The sequence below is a fragment of the Athene noctua genome, chromosome 7, assembly GCF_965140245.1.
Source record: "Athene noctua chromosome 7, bAthNoc1.hap1.1, whole genome shotgun sequence".
Lineage (NCBI taxonomy): Eukaryota > Metazoa > Chordata > Aves > Strigiformes > Strigidae > Athene > Athene noctua.
Window position 1 is genome coordinate 22,082,768 of NC_134043.1, and position 17,921 is coordinate 22,100,688.

The 17,921-nt window shown below is 40.8% G+C and overlaps 1 protein-coding gene across 4 annotated transcripts in view; it reads left to right on the forward strand.

The window, feature by feature from the left end:
- Positions 1-17,921, forward strand: part of CERS6 (ceramide synthase 6) — a 128,884-nt gene that overhangs the window by 96,049 nt on the left and 14,914 nt on the right. For all 4 annotated transcript variants that reach the window (XM_074910679.1, XM_074910680.1, XM_074910681.1 and 1 more), the window contains 2 exons: positions 2,727-2,855; positions 7,004-7,110. In XM_074910679.1, coding sequence (XP_074766780.1) covers positions 2,727-2,855; positions 7,004-7,110 — 236 coding nt within the window. The remainder of the gene's footprint in view (positions 1-2,726; positions 2,856-7,003; positions 7,111-17,921) is intronic.

The window sequence follows — 17,921 nt, forward strand, 5'->3', positions numbered from 1 at the left end:
TCCTAGAGCTTCTGTGGTTTACTTGTTTTAAAAAATGACAGTTTACTCATTCCCAAAATAAAATAATCTGTAGCTGCTAATTTTCTTGAATATCCCATTTTGATTCTAGAAAATTTATGCTGTTTTTCACTAAATCTGGATCCTGGATCTCTTTCTTCCAACTCAATAAAAAAAGAGTCATGGAGCTGATTTATTTTGTTTCAGAGGAAAGGAATTTAGACTGTGTACGTTTTGCAGACCTTTACTAGAAGTGTAGTGGTTGAAACCTTTAGCTGGTGATATTCCCTTTCCTTGTTGATATATAACACAGCCCATTTCCAGAAGCTGAAGCGACTAATGAAGATGATGTTTTGCTCATCAGGGACACTAATGCTGCATAGCCAGCCACTTGGCAGTTTAGTCAGTGTGACACGTTAAACAAACATGGGTAGCAGAAGCCTTGATTCTACAGGGCCTGTCTACAAGTTGAGGCCCATGGGGTTTCTCTGTTGTCTGCTCTGTGTTATTCCCACTGATGGTATCAGGAGTATGTTCTTTCTCCTCAGCCACATTTTTTCATGATGCAGGCATATGACATCTTTCAGCAGTTACAACTGGAGGCTACAAATCTGCTGTAAATAAATGCATCTTGCACAAACATATATACAGTTAGAAATACATCTTAAAAAAATAGAAAAAGCCCATTCCTGTACAACTGCTCTTCTGCAGTGCATGGGTAAAAGTGCTTGAGTAAACTGGGAACACAAGTACCACTTGACATTAATGAGGACTTGTACCGTTAGTGTCTATGTATTCATTACCCTTATATATAATTAAAATCTAACAGGTAACATCTTCAAAGCATAGTATTAATTGCTAACGTAAAGAAGTGTCACAAACAGGAAAGAAAGGACCAGAATAACAAAAGTAGTCCTATTTATATCACTGCTACTTTTTTTAAACAATTTTCAGTAGGTCAGTCCAGCATCTCTGTTTCAGAGCTGGCAAAGTTAGATAACTGTCTCTTTTAAGAAACATTATTAGAGGACTTCCCTGGGCAGCATTTCTGTAAGGAGACTCATGCAGAAGTGCAGAAGACTGCTGCCCAAAAGCATCAGGACTGCTTAGGAATAATCCATATTGTCAGGAATGCCTTGAAGAGTTCCTAAGAGGGACTAGAATCTCATATTTGTAGAACATGAATGTGTCAGCTATAAAAACAGAGGAAATTTTCTATTTGGCTTCTTCCCCCATTTGGACTGCCTATGTGCTAACATAATTGCAGTTAGAAGAAAAATGAAGAACGGTGCCACAGCATTTGCAGCTAAAGCAGGTAAAGAGCTAGGCTGCAGTATGGCCGTGTGGCAGTGCTAGTAGTTTACCTCTAATCCCAGGGAATAAGGTAGGTGCTTTGTTGTTTTGATTATGGTATGGTGAAATGATCCCTATGTGTGGGTTTGTAGTTACTGAAATTACTAAGATGTCATACCCCTGTTTTACCTTAAGACCCATAGAATGGGAAACAGCCTTTAATTCTCTTTTTGTTCAACCTGCTTTAAGAAAATGGATTTAAAGCGATGGCTTGATATGACTGCTGAAGAATACTACAGCTCAGCAGGACTGGCCCACAAAAGCTGCCAGAAAGATGCTTGGCAAGCAGGCTGCTTCGAGGAGCTGCTGCTTCTGGCTCTCTGGATCTCTCTCACTGCAGACAGCCCTGCATGAGAGCCACTACATCTGCTGAGAGCTGTGGTAGTAACTTTGCACCTGGTGCATGGAGAAACTCCCCAGTCAAATGATGCCTGAGATCTTCAGGGTTTTGATATCACTTTCTCAAAGCTGTGTGAATAGTTCTGCAAACTCCAGCAAGACTATTTTTTTTTACTTACTTGGTACCTTGCAGAGAAGAGTCTTATCTCTGCATGTCCTGTTCTCTCAGTAATCAGTCTGGGAGTCTAGGCCAGGCAGAGAGGTCATTCCCTCTGCTTTGTCTGCCCCTTGGCATGTATCTGGGAATGTGATGTTACAGGATCTTCACCAGTCCTGGTATTTTTCAGTAGTAACAGTTACTTGCTGGCCAAATAAGAGTTACTGATCTGGAGACCAGCCTAACCTGCATCATTTGGGAGGCAGCAGATTAGATCTGAGTAGGAGGAGCTGTACCAGCTCATTTGAAGACTTTCTGACCCTGTCACAGTGTGAAGACAAAGCAGCTTCATTAAAAACAAACAAATGAAAAACTGAAACTGGGATTCTCAGCTGTGTGAAAGCTCTCAGTTGTGCTTGGCAGGTGACGATAACTCCTGGTGTGGTGGAAATGTGTTTCTCATTCCTTTGTAGCTGTTTGGACTCTTGTGAATGGTGCATTATTTTGAATATTGTATGTTGCTTGATGTATAAAAAAATATGGTGTAATTTGATTTGTATGTACATATGCCTTTTCAAAGTAACTTCAGCCACAAGTGTTTACTTCATTAGGTTAAATTACTATGAACTGAGAAGTGTAGATATTACCTAGCTTTTAATAGTATTTTTGCATGTTGCTAGCATACAATTATTATTTTTATTCAAAGTAAAATATATAGTAAAGTATTTAATGCACTTATGTAGCAGGATCTTTATGTAACATAACCATAATGCTGGGTTTAAAAAAAACATCCATCCATTTTTGTATGAGTACTGAATCTCACTGTTTGCTTCATTGTTTGGTTTTGTTTTTTTTTTTTCCCTGCTTCTTGCTGCTCTAGGACTTTGGCATTATGTTTACACATCACATTGTAACAGTCACTCTGATAACCTTCTCATATGTAACCAATCTGACACGAGTGGGAACCTTGACCTTATGTCTCCATGATGCAGCCGATGTTGTCCTAGAGGTGAGATAATACATATGTCATCAGTGTCTGTATACAGTATTCACTATTGAGAGAGCTAGCATGTCAGTAGGTAGATCTATTTGCTATGCAGAACAAGTATTTCCTAATCAAAGAATCCAATTCAAGATGGTAATGGTGATTAATATAGTGTATTTCCATGCTGAAATATATTACACTTGTAGCAGTACATGTTTGTGACTTCAGGCTGGTTTATGCCTTGATAAGTTGCTTGTACAGAGCAGAGACTGGTAATGCGTTGCATGCCAGGGAGGGTTATACACAGATTTTTAAATATAACATGGTAAAGTCAAAAGCTCAAAATTGCAAAATCTGGAAAGTGGTGACTGCAGGATAGAAGCTCCTGGTTCTTGACCCCTCTGACATGGTGGTGCGTAAGAACCCTGTCTCCAAAAGAATCAAGGTGTCACGATTTGTTTGTGCTGTGCTTTGCTGGGAAGAGGGTAGTGGACAATTTAGTAGCTGTATACAGGCAGTGAGCTCACCTGGTCCCCAGGTTTTTCCAAGTTTCCATGCCTCTGCATGCAGATGCAAGTGTTAAGTAGCTGGCTTTGGAAAAGAAGGGATGATTGAAATTCTTTTAAGTCAAGATGGTCTGTAACTTCCATAGTGGCAATAAAAAGATGTTTTCATCCTGCATCATTTTTTAGACAGCACTGGGTGATGGTGGGATTGGGCTGTCCGTGAACTCTCCATCAGGATCAAACCAAAGTTAATAACTATTTTATCTGAAATTATTTTTTATTAAAGTAGTTATAAGGATCCTGTTATGAAAGAATATAGTCTCACTGTGTGAGTCACCTATTGCAGAATCAAAATCCTGCCATTCTGATTCAATAGTGCTGTAAATCTGGTTTTATTTTTTAATCTTTTTTTTTTTAATCTAGAAGGCACATGACTGCCTGAGATAGAAAGCAACAGAGAATCTGGATTTCTCCTGTTAGAAATAATTACGTCTTTACCAGTTAATTTTTCTGGTTTAGCAATGTATGTAGATCCATTCTGTTGGCTGTGGGTTCACCCAAATTTTCTTAATTCTTCTTTTCTCACCACCAGGATGTACTTGAAGGTGTTCATTCCAGATCAGATCAGTGTCTTGGAACTATAAAACCACTGGAGGGCAGCTGTAATAGGCTAGTCAAAACCCTAACCTTGAACACAGTGAGATACATATTTTTGCTCAGTTTCTCTGTTCATTCATTGGCTAAGACAAAGAGAAATTGCTGGTATTCTCATACGATTTAAGACATTCAGCATATACATTTCCCCATGGGACACATACTTTAGTGGTCTTTCCAGTCCATTCGTTCAGTCTGCTCTGTCTGGAAACACTAAAGCTACTCTGAAGTGTAGGAAAGATAGTCACAAGCCCTAAGCAGCATTTCCTAGGAGGACCGTTACAACTCACTCAACAGATATTTTTCTGCTAGGGCAGTGGGTCACAGCCCCGGTGCCATATGAGAGGAGACGGACTCTTACACACTGCTGGCATTACTGAGGGGAAAGTCAGTGCAGAGGAAGAAAATTATCAAACTGCAAAAGAAGCTGATAAAATATCTTGCCATGATGGGTCACTTGTGCACCGGGCCTGTTTTACATATTATGTATTTGTAAAAATTAAAAAGTATTTTCAGAGGCCACTAGACTCTTTCCACCTACCATTTCAGAATGAAACATATCCAGTGGAAAGCTGGAATGAAACATTTTTGCTGTTCTTATTGCAGAAAGTATATTCTGGAGGTGAGGTTTTTTCCATAGGTCATAAGGCATGTGCAGGTACAGAAGAGTCATAGTAGGATTTTCAGGAATACATAGCTGTTCTCTTAGGTCTGAATGAATGTTGTCTTGGATACTCAAAGCAGCCTAGCCATGGCAGGACAGACAACATAGAGTAATTTGCTTACCTAGGAAGCCATTACATTAGCTTAAACTGAAACCTAAGCTACTGAGAGACAACTTTCAGAATCCCAAGCTGAGTTATTTATGGAGTTTTGGTTATCTTTGCACTGCAGTACAGCTTGTGGGTTGGAAACACTGTGACCTAACCTGCTGAAGCACTTAAATTCCCACCTATTTGTGGACCTTGAGACTTTTCAGCTTCAGTTAATGAACACTATGACAGTTTTGATGCCAGTGGATGGATGTGAGTAGTTGGAAGTTTGGTAGGCTTCTAGTGTATGAGCCTCACATAGCTGACAGTTCAGCCTGAATCCTTTCTGTCAGGTTCCAGCTATCTTCTAGCACACTTTTCTAAAAAAGCAGGGAATGGGCCCTTCAGACCAAGGCAAATAGCTGCACTGTAAAATAAATGCATTTAGATAGACTAGTAAGAGTATCTGGAAGAGCTCTGTTACCCAGTTGTAGTCATGGTTTTCATGCTTTCAAAATTGTGTTGTCTTAGGTGGCCAAATTCCATCCAACAACTACATACTCTTTCCCTTTTTTGGTAGTCCCTCCTTATCAATATCATTTGTAGATTTGTTATTTGAGAACTGATGACTTAACAGCTGTACTGTTTTGAGAAATGGCATGATACCACTACAAGTTACTATAGCAGTATCAGCTCCACAGACTATGAAAGCAGCTTTTTTAGACTACCACCATGGAAATACATCCAAAATTCCTATCTGAACTTTCAGTCATCTGAAAATCAAGGCATTAGTAACTCCTGTTTTGCGTGTTAGCACCAAAGTGTTCTCTTTTCCTTAAGCCAGACTATTACTACAAACTGCTAGGAAACTCGTTTTTGTCCACTAGAATGTAAGACTAATTTGGAAGTGTTATGTTTTCTTTGCAGCAGTGGTGGCTTTCCTCATGTTTTGTTGAGCTTCCTAGCTTGTTCTCTGTTAGTGAGGAATACCCTTTATATTCAGGTGTTGAGTGAAAACATTGCAGAAGTTAGGTAACATCCAAAAGTGCAGGTTGATTTTGGCACCCAGATTGTCTGAGGTTTGGTGTGTTCATGCCAAAAAAATCAGACAGAATGCAAGAGTGCTTCTCATTATTTTAGGTAATTCTCTGGTTTGAATTCTGCATTCAGAACAGTATTCTGTATACATATTAGTGGTAATTTTGCTCCCTCTTAGCCCTCTGGAAAGTCTGAACAAGAAAGCATCTTCTCAATATGGAAGCTGGATACAGGTCCCCTCAGAGGCAGGGCTTTAAAATGATTCCCAGTGACTTAAGTGGACATAAAATCAGGCTCTTCATGTACTTCATTGTACAGTGATTCCCTGGATACATTTGCAGAAAGCATAAAGACAGACTGTCTCTGCCTTGAAGCAGATGTTTTAAAATCATGTGCTAACGCACATGAACATTGTGGATGCAGCATAGATGTCTTAAAACAATCTTGCGTGTACATGCTGTTTTTTTCTGGGAGAAGAGGACAAAGAAACTTCAGGGAAGATCAGTGTTTTAATGAGCAGTTTGAGTGAAGAATAGTTAGTGACTTCTTCAATGAGTAGGAGTCAGAAGACTGCATGAAGACAAATGAGAGAAGCATGTAAAAATAGGCATAGGGCAACAAGTTGGAAAGCAAAAGTTGGAAAGAGGGCAAGAGAAGCTTGGAAAAGATTTGAAGGGGAGGGCTGTAATCTTTGAGGTGGAGACTGTTCTGTATAGGGCAGGAAGGGAGAAGCTGTAGGAGAACGTAGGACATGGGGCATAGTAGAGGATTTGGGACAAAGTTTATATGTAGCAAACACTAGAAGGTCAGAGAGCATGGGGCAGGTGGAAGATGGATGGATGCTGAAAATGCAAGTGGAGCATACTGGAAAGGTGAGAGATGGGTATGTAAAGAGGTTGGGGACAAGGACAGCATAAACACAATGGGGTTCAATAAAAGGTCTAGAAGAGTTTTCAGAATCTGAAATTGTAGGATTTCAAAAAGGAAATTGCATGGAGAAGGAAGAAATGAGAGATGTACTGTGGTTTTATTCAGTCTGGGTGTTTTCTGAGAAGACATTTTCCAGCTGCTTGGTGGAGAGAAGTTATGAGGTCACTGTGAGATGGCCCAATGAAAATGTTAGCAATTTCATAAAAAATTGATTTCTTCTTACAGCTTACACACAATACAAGAGAACTCAGTTATCCTCACAGAAGTAAACAGACATTTCTTTCTTTTACAGGCTGCCAAAATGGCAAACTATTGCAAGTGTCAAAAACTGAGTGACCTTCTGTTCCTTACATTTGCCATTGTCTTCATTGTCAGTAGGCTTGGCATATATCCCTTATGGTGAGTAAGCATATCGTTTTCCTCAAATGCTAAGCATCAAACAAGCTTGGAAATAACTATGTTGCAATTGAACATAATTTATTGACATTACTTTGTTTCCCAAAGCACCAAGGAGAGTTTCAGACATAACCAGGCGCTGAAATAGCCTATTTGCTAGAATCACATTGTGTTTACTGTGTGCTAGGCAAGAAACATATGTGGCTTCTGCTGGTTTTAATGTGGAAGTGGGTTGGAAACCACATAACTTCAGGTTAGCAGTTGGTCGCCTCTGTTGGCAAGAAGTTAGAGGAGAAGTAAAATACTAGTCACCGAAGACACTGACCAGAAGCTAAGCTTGAAGCTAGGATCTTCTCATTAGCTTTCAGTGCACCCTTTGTGAACATGTTCAGCTTAAAGAAAAGCACAGTGAGATAAGGAAAGTCTGGCTCGCTGAAATCAGTATAAGGATTTTATTGCCATGCAGATTGCAATACTGCAGGCTACTCGTTTTCCTCCCCTCCTTTGAACTGGGGGTCCTAAAGAAGCTGTATAATACATACATCTATACAGATGTTACTGTAATCTCACCTCTCCCCAGATATAGGCAGCTGCTTGCATGTGCACATACTCTCTCTTCTAGGTACACACATGTGCATGCACACAGGCAGGACATAGACGTTCGATTCTTTAGCGAGGGTCTTCAACATCCAGAAGGCAGCTGGCTAGGTAGGAAATACACTGATGTACTTCAGTGTAGAAACCTGTTCAACTTTCTCTGTAACCTGTGCCTTACATATGAGGAGAGCTGGGAGAAGGTGTTGTCCTCACTCTTTTGTGTTCTGAATCCTTCCTTTCTCTTGTATGAACAGAACTAATGCAAATCTCTTTATCCCTGTGAAAGCAAGAGGAGCCCGTCATTGCATCAGAAGATAACAGTGACAGTTTGGGTTTTGGGAAGCACCAAGAATGCCAGAAATGTTAGCCTTTGCAGAGTTTTATTTAGAGAGATTACCAAGCTCCTTATTTAAGCATGCAGAGGATTTACAGATGCCAATATCAACCTCTCAACCACAGTTTCCTTTCAGATCCTCTATAGTGGTATCTCTTTGGGATTTGTTAATGCAAACAGGATAGACCAAGGTGCCCCTAAGGAGCTGTGTCATCAACTCTGCTTAACAGTCCAATGTAGAAGTCTCATTTAGCATTTAATGACTGCAAAGATAATGTGATAATTAATGCCTGGTCCCTACTGTGCTGTGAGTTGGTGAAGGACCATGACAAAAGGAGCAAATGGATAGACACACGCACTGCATGTTTGAAAATGCTTGTTACTTTTTCTAAGGAGCATTTATTTGTTTCTTAAACAGCTTTGCTTCCCTTTCCTCAGTTCTTTCTTGAAGCTGACTTGGCCATTCACTGAATTACTATAAATGTAGTAAGCTAGTTTTTCTACTTGCATGATCTCAGATAGGAAAAATGGTGGCAGTCCTGTTCATAGGATTTCATCTGGCTGTTGCATTCTGGTTTATATTGGGAAGTGGAGGGAGGACCCAATTCCATCAATGCAGTTCTGCCACTAGACTGCTACAGGGAAAGCTCGGTCAGGTGACAACTAGACGAGTTCACAAAGGGGAAGTTGTACTTGACCAACCTGATAACCTTCTATGGTGAAATGACTGGCTTGGTAGATGAGGATAGAGCAATGGATATAGTCTGCCTCGACTTCAGTGAGGCTTTTGACACTGCTTCCCAGATCCTGAGAGAGAAGCTGATAACCTATGGGCTGGATGAGCAAACAGTGAATTGGATTGAAAACTGGCTGAGCTGGCAGACCCAGAGAGTGGTGATCAGTGGTCTGAACTCCAGTTGGGGGCCAGTAACTAGCAGTGTACCCTAGAGATCAATACTGAGTCCAGTTCCATTCAACACCTTCACTGATGATCTGGATGATGGGGCAGAGTGCACCCTCAGCACGTTTGCTCACGTTCCAACCTGGGAGGAGTGGCTGATACACCAGAGGGTTGTGCAGCCATCCAGAAAGAAGGAACCTCAACAGGCTGGAGAAATGGCCCCACAGGAACCTCGGGAACTTCAGCAAAGGGAAGTGCAAAGCCCTGCACCAGTGTATGCTGGGGGCTGACCGGCTGGAAAGCAGCTTTGCATAAAAGGAACTGGGTGTCCTGGTGGACACCAAGTTGAACATGAGCCAGCAATGTGCCCTTGCGGCAAAGGCGGCTAAGGGCATCCCGGACTGTATTAGGAGGGGTGTTATCAGCAGGTTGAGGAAGGTGATCCTTCCGCTCTACTCAGCACTGGTGAGGCCACACCTGCAGTAGTGTCTCCAGTTCTGGGCAGGAGAGATACCAGAGAGGTACAAAGCTACTGGAGACAGTCCAGCAAAGAATCACGAAGATTGATTAAGGGTCTGGAGCACCTCTCACCTGAGGAAAGGCTGAGACAGGTGGGACTGTTTAGCACAGGAAATGGAATCAGGGTGGGTATTATCAATATATACAAATATATGAAGGGAAAGTGTAAAGAAGACTGAGCCAGGCTTTCAGTGGTGCCCAGTCCCAGGACCAGAGGCCATGAACACAAACTGAAACACAGGAGGTTCCATCTGAACATAAGGAAACACTTTCTCACAGTGAGGGTGACCGAGCACTGGCACAGGTTGCCCAGCAAGGTTGTGGAGTCTCCATCCTTAGAGTTACTCAAGAATTATCTGGACATGGTCCTGGGCAGCCTGCTACAGTGTCCAGAGGTCCCTTCCAACCTCAGCCATTCTGTGATTCTGTGAGCTGCTTTATGTGTTCAGCTGTGGTTCCAGCATTTAAACTTCCCTCTATTATTTGAAATGTCAAAGAAAGCACTGCTGACTTGAAATTTTTTGTTCTTCAAAGACAAACTTTACCAGATCACTGCTATGTGCTTGCTTTGCTGAATAGTCAACAAAGAGAAGATTAATCTTGGCCAGAGTGCATGGTTTTGAAGGAGGTTATTAGTCTTCACACATTTAACTAGAAGCACCTGCTCAATATGCTTTTTTCTCTTGAGACATCTGAAAATAGCAAGGTCCAGATTTTCCCATCCTTTACATCCTTACTATGGTAGTCAAGTTTTGGAACGTCCACACTTTTCAGCCTGAAGTGTTTTGAGACAACACTGTTTATAACTGGAACTGAAGCTCAGAAACCAGAGGTTCACATTGTCCCAGTGATTTCTGTGAAGTATTGCAGTCAAGTGTCACACTGTGCAGGAAACCCTTGCTAGGACTAGGCAAATTATAAATTAAAGTTTGACATGGCTAGTAGGAATCAGACATCATAGAGCTGAAGTCTGTGTAAATGTTGCTAATACACACCTCATGCTGTCTGACTGTCAAGAGTCCCAGAAGAGATTACCAACACAGCGATAAGTTACCTAGCAAGTGTCAAAACTTGAGCCCTGCTTTACAGCTGTGGTAATTTGTGCCCTGTTCTGGATGTGTCCTTTAATTCCTGTATACATTAGGTGACAGCAGCACTTCCATGCCACTTTAGGTTGCATGTTGTCTGAATCCTGTATTATAGAGTATCACTGGCCCAGTGAGCTAAAAGCAGGGTAAAAATCAAAGCCAATAGATTTGGGAAAGAGGGAAAGGGAAGAGAGTTGCACAATAGTTTCTGTTGTTGATGCTGACTCCCTTGATATGGAATATTGAGCTAATGAGGGCAGCAGGTTATAGCTGTGGGTGAGGTTTGCTGCTGGGATGGAAAATACCAGCATAGACTCATGAAGGCAGAGGGATTGTCTATTATGGGAATGCAGCAGTCAACAGTGTGCTGTGTGCTCCTGTGTCAAGATGGAGTGGTTACACTGTCAATCCCTCTGCTTCTCCTCTCCCTTAATCAGCAAAAGAACACGTTTATTTATTTGGGTGTGCAAGTAGTTCAGTGTGGTGTATATGATATTTGATTTTTAAGACCATCCTATTTCCAGACCAAAGCATTCATGTACATACTCCTAATAGTTACCCCTACATACACCTATAATCACAGAGCCTGGAGACTGTTTCATAGTTCTTAGCTGTACTGTGGGCATTGTGTGTGGGAGTCAGGGTTAGCAGAGATGAAGCTTGGGACCTGTGAGCTTGTCTCTTCCAAATCCATTTTCTCTATGAAACGGCAACTCTAAATCTTCACTCCCATTAGCTTGTATGTCAGCAAAGATGAGTCATTGGAGTGGCAGCAGGCCAGGAAGCATAGTTTTGCTCTTCTTTGCTGAATATTCAAAATAGCAAAATTTGGTGCCTGATTAATATTACATAAATATGCAAATTTTTATAGCATAAAAACTGAGAGGTATAAAATTGGTGTGTGTGTGTAATGTAAAAGGAAGACTGTAATTTATAAGAAAACTTCTCCCACACATGAAGGTGAATACCCAAGACAGGCTTCCAGAGATGTCGCTTATGAAGCACTGGCATGCTGTTGTGCTCCAGCTTTGCACAAGTGCCATTTAATTTTGCATAAAGGTGCTAATAAAGAATTCAGCTGTTGTTTGAAGGTTGTTTAGCAGCAGGGCTAAGGCAAAAGAATCTGGCAATTAGGTATATATTTAGCAGTCTTTCTGCAGGCATCTGGAGTTCATTTCAGCAATAATTCAAAAACCCCAGGACACTTTCAGCCTCCTGCTGCTAAGTGAATGTAGGAGTAAAGCTGCTATTTTCACTGACAAGACATTTTGCTTGTGAAATTCTCCCACTTGCGCATAATCACTGTTCTAGCAAATTACAACATAAAACACAACTCTCCATGAGTCAGGGGGAACATGATGCTTTCTCAGGTGATACAGGAGTGTAGGGAGAATGAAAGCAATCTCAGACCAAAGAACTGATACAAATTATGTGAGCCCTTGGCTAGTCTAATCAGACTGTGCAAAGCAGTTACATCAAGCCTTTCTTTATTTCAGTAAGCCTTGAAATTCCTCTTCCCCAGGCCTCAAGTGCTTGTTTTTGCTGTAGTTAATGGACATGGTCTTCTCTCTGATAAAGGAATGGTTTGCTTTTTGCTTTTTTGTTTTGTTTTTCTTTCAATATCTGGAAAGGAAACTCTGAGTGGTCATAATATTTATTAATCATTTTTTGAGGTGTGCAGAGGACAAACAGGCATTTTTCTATTCCAGGAGATGTGAGTGAAGGTGTTGCACTACATTTTCCAGCCTTTTCGCATTGCCAGCTGCAGAGTTCATGTTGTGAGAACTGGGGTACTCCCCAAGTCTGGGCTGTACAGGACACCCAAGTCTACTCACTCACTTTGCTTATTCTTCTGGAATACACACCTTTTTTTGACAGGGCATAGATCTCCTAATGCTGTGAAGAGTTTGGTATATGAAACTAGTTGCATGAAGTGACCATTGAATCAGGGTATTTCCAGGAGCTTCAGTGGAAGAAGAGTAGTCAGCGTGGAGGGAGATACAAGGTTACTTAAACCTGTTTATCATCTTAAAAGATAGCTTAAGGTAACTGCAGTTAAAGGTGTAATTTTTGTGTTTGAAAGGAGAAGGCTCCTAGGAAAGCTAGGGTGATGTTTACCAGGTGAAGACACCAAGCTGGGTAAAATCTGTTTTTTTCAGGTTGCTATGTCTAGTACTAGTATGCAGTTGTTTTTCATTACTTTTGATTAATTTTATAATCAATTACATTGTATGAGAGGTAGAACACAGTGGGTTTCAGGGAAGTGTTGCTGACAAGTACTGCTATCAAAAGGTGAGGTAGCAAGGAAACAGCTTAGCATTCATTCAACCTGTGAGGTCTCAGCATGCACATATTACATATATGCACTGACAATTGTAAAACAGTGGCTTAACTGTACAAATGTAAATGAAAGCCTGATTTAAGCTGACTGTAAAGAACACAGGTCATGTTCTGCGTGTGCTGTCCCCCAAATTCTCCTGTAGTGCCTTCCTGTCCTTGTTCTCTTCAGACACTGCCAGTGCCCGGACCACTGTACCACGTTAAAAAACTGTGAGGACAGTCAACCACTTTGGTTAGTTGGAAAGGTCTTCTTTAATGTCAGTACATATGTCTTAACTGAATCTTCCATTTATGAGTCTGTGTGGAAAGGTTCTGTCAAAAAAAAAAAAAAATGGCAAAAATAATTCTTATTGTTAAAACTCAAAGCTGTTTCAGGTGCGTGTCTCCTCATCAGCTGCAATATATGTTACTAAATGGGGTTTTTATGCCAACATATCCTATATAAGCATGGGTCTGCCAGTCCTCAGAAGAACAACTTCATTCCTTGTTATTCTTTCCCTTTTAAAGCTCCTGAGAGTACATACAGGCTGTCTCATGGCTGATTTCTAATTGCCTTTTCATGGCAATGAGTATCTGCATGAACCAGGCAAGCATGGCATGATCCTCATTGAGTTAAAATTAACTTCTGTTCACTATGGTGTGCTGTAATGAACCCTGGTACTTATTACCAGTCTTTCTCTCATCTCTGCATGACTGGCTGAGTAGTTCTTCCCGAGTTTCATCACTGGTTGAACAATAGCGTGGGATGTAGCTATGCTGTTAATGCATACACTGGGTCTCCAAATAGTGATCCTATTGCCAGTTTACACTGTTCTCTCTCATTTCTTTTATTCTGGAATCAGCTCCTCTCTGGGCAAAATTGCAGCTTGAGTCATGAATAGGGTAGCGCAGAGCCCGCATGAGTAGCAGCTGCTCCAAAAATTTGCTGAACCTCTTTTCCTAGCTTTGTTCTTTTTCTAGCTGATATTGACTAGTTTTGTGCAGCTCTTAGCATGCAAGGAAGTTGAGTTGTCATCTGGTCTTCCTTCCTGGTACATTTTCTCCTGTTTGGCTCTTGGAGCATGTGTATTGTGGGAAGGCAGCATGTGGACCCCAGCAGTCACCCTGCTTCATTCCTCTGAACATACTGGTAAAACAAAGCTCAAACCTACCCTTAAAAAGCATCCTACTACATTAAAGCAATACGTAGGCACTAGTTAAAGCAGGAATCTTGGTCAGTTATTTGGCATGGTAAGAATTTAGGTAGCCAGATAAATCCCAACTGCCAAGACTTTGTCTGGACTCTGAATGAACAGTGTTCTGTGATGATTTTAGTTAACTCTCACTGGATCCTGAAGTTAATGAAAACATTTCTAGCCTGGCTAGTATTAAGTACAGAGCTGGATTAATGCCTCTGATTGTTCTAGAGTAAAATCACTTACTTTTTTTAAAGAAAATAAATTTCTTCTGACACGGTTTCAAGCTCATTTTGCTCAGAATATTGTCTAAACCAGAGTACAGTATAAGTTGTTTGTGGGTAGCAGATACTGAAGGAATAAATTATGATTTTGATACTTGATTGCTGATGTCATTTATGCTGTCACTGAGTGGATGCTGTAGAAATAACAAAAATTACCTAATGTGCTTGTATTTCAGGCTGTTTGTAGTTTTAGCAGGCAACTTATAACCCATCAGTTTATTGTGAACATTTAATAAAAAGTTTTGGGCAAGCTAACTACAGTATATTTGAAGGACTCATTGACTTCCATTTTTGGATTAAGAAGGTTTTATTAACTAATTCTCCATAAATTTACTCAGAACTCTTGTCTTAGCTCTTTAGCAGAGCATATATAATATCATCCCATCTGCTTTTGATGAAACGTTACCTGATGTTGTCTTTTCTAATGCCTGGTTATTTTATTTCCTCAAATTGTTTACAGTGCTTATGAACTCAGGCCTCCGAGTGCTACATGAAGAAAAGCTGAAGTCTTTGCAGTGCCAGGTTAATACTGATCAAGCTATTTTCAGGGAAGCTATAAGAAATGGAAAGGTTACAGGTGTCATTCACCATTGTGGGTTTGCAGTGTAAATAACAAGAAGTGGCATTTGCTCAGTATTTTCGTTTTTAAGATTTTCATGTGATCACAACAGGAAAAAATTATATGAAAAAGGATTTCATTGGACTTCCAAAGCTGATTCATATCCTTACTTTTAGTTTCTACAGACTGTACCCTGTGGCAGCAATAATGCTTTCTGTGGTCAAGGATAGGCTGTTCAGTCAGTGTTCTAACTTTTGGCCTTTTATTATTAAATATGTCCTTTCTAAAACTTACACTCTGATTGAAAACAGGACAGAAACCTGTGCTGTGGCACTTTGCTCAGAATTATTCTGATGAGTGTGAATGTCTCAGCGGAAGGGAAGCAGCATTGGTGTTTTTCTTGAGGCCAGACATGTTAGCCACTTTTAAATATGCTCAGCAAGGCATGGTGACTGGAGAGTATGGATGACCTGAAGAGGCTGAGCTGAGGGTTGCTTCCACCATGGTAGTCAGCTTCTCATGTAAGGTGCTCTGTAGTCAGCTGAAGTTCTCCAAGTCTCCTCTGAAGTTGCATCACTTCAGGAGGGGAGAAAAATAGAAGGCTGACCATGGGAATTTGCAGTTTGACTTTTTTTTTTCTAGAAGAGAGGGACATGCAGAAACTTTGCCTGAAAGTACATCTTTAAGTATTGCCCATTCTGTGAAGGGGAGAGCTGTGCTGATACGGTACTACCACAGACAGCCCATACAAGTGCTGACAGTCTAGGTGGCTGTGGGTAGTTGGGAGCATGTGCAAACATTCTGCCTCTTCTCAACTCCTTTTCTCTTAGAGGTTGTATCTGTAGCACCAGTGTTTGCTGTTAGTGAAGCATATTTTGTAGTGCTACAGAGCTGATATAAAACCAAAACAATGCTATTGGTTCACTGCAAACTGCTGATATATGTGGAATGTAAAAATCATACCTGTACAAAAGCATGGGAGTATGATAGTTAACTAACCAGATTGAAATAGTATGTGGCTCTTGAATGCCATTATCAACAGCTGTGATGCAGCTCAGGTCTCGTTAATGCTCAGCTAGGAGGAGGTCATAGCTAAACACTTTGGAGATGAACCCAGCACCCATGTAAGTGAGCATGTTCTGTTGTTTTCATCACTGTTGCATGACGGCAGAATCTAACCCATAATAGCTATTAAAGTAGAGATTATTATTAAGAAAATTAGATTAAACTGAAAACTGTTTAAGGCTGATTTACCAGAATTTGGTGTGGAGGAAATTCTCATGATGCTTGTGGGGGCAAAGGTACGGTTGATTGGGTTTTTAGTGGTGGGCTTTTTCTCTCCCCATCCACATCATCTGGCATTTCTTCCACAACTGGGCCATTAATACTTGAATCATTTCTTTGAAAGATGAGTCCTTGGCAGAGACTGTGCCACCACACTTCCACCACACACAGGCTGTGTGATTTTTATGGGTTTTAAAATTATTCCATTACTTTAGGACTATGTTCTCAGGACTAGACCAAAGTGTGGTACTCCTACTATTGATGGTATGTAAGCCCCTGAAAGACATTGGATACCTGGAAGAGAACTGGCTGCAGCTGTTCTGTGATGTTTTGTGGGCTTTTGAACTTGTTCTGTTTAGTTCCTGTGTTTACAGAAAGTTTGGGTGGTCTTTTTCCCCTAAAATGTCTACTGTGACATAGTTAAACACAAGACGGTATGAATATTCCTTGAGCAGAGGTACTGCACTTCTTTTTGTCAACAGGAGGCATGGGGAAGGCTTTTTTGTTCCTTGATAGCTTCTTTTGCAAAGATTGGAAACTGGCCTCCTATAGTTTACAAGAAATGCCTTTGCTATTTGGAGAATAACATGAACTTCAGGAAAATGGATCTTGATATGTATTTTGTTGCTCATATAAAAGTTCTGTGTGCGCCTGGAGAGTTTTGGATTTGGAAGTGTCATTCTTAGCATAACGTAGTTTCTCTGTGCCAGTGTATTATGATCAGAAGCCTTTACGAAAGCATTTTGCCAGAACACATTACTGATACAACATTTTGCTGAGTATAATTACATTCTGCTAGGAGATTTGAATTCTCTCCATATCCTAATGTCTATTGAAAGACTCTCCTGGGATTTGAGCTTGGATTGTGAAGGTGTCTCTGACTTTGTATTCTTGGTTTTTTCTATCCACAAGAGTGGAAATACTATTATTCATATCAGTGGCTGCAAAATCAGTTAATGGGCAGTAACTATTGATGAGGAGGAGTTGAGTGAAGAGGAAAGCACGGCTGAACCCTGGACAGTGACAGCTTGATCAGAATGGTCTCTTCTACAGTACATCAAACATGAATAATTTCCTGTCTCTTCCATCATTTTAGTTAAGTAATTGGAAATCCTGTTGATCTATGCAGGGCTTAAAATAACACAGTCTCAGTGGCAGTGCTGTGATTTTTGCAAAGAGGTATTGTTCATGATTAGTATTAGGACAGGAGCCACCCATCTCTGCAGCAGTTTAGCTTGTATTAGCACCATGTCAGGAAATCCTGTGATGTTGGGCTAGTATGGGTGAGCAGAATTCCACGTGATGCTCAGCTCCCTGATAAAATTGAAGTGTGTGGATTTAATATTGTTCTGAATACTGATTTAAGAGTATATATACCTTCTATTGCTGCATTTTGCAGAGATCTTTCATCAACTTACTGTCTAAAAGAAGAGGGTAAAGGACATCACCAATCAAAAAATCTGAGTCTGAGATGCTGTTGAAAGATCATCTCTCTCTCACCTCATCCTTTCTTCCCTGTTTCATTGATGCTGTGTGAGTGACTGGTTCAGATGACTCTTCTCAGTTCACAGTGGGCCTCTGCTGCTCCCCTCATATTTGCCATGCACTGATTAGTAGCATAAATCCTACTCTGGGGGACTGAAAACCTAAGAGACAGCAGGATCTGAAAAGGGAAACCAGCTTGTTTTTCCACTCAGCGAGAACCAAGAACATCTGTTCAGAGCAGAACAGTG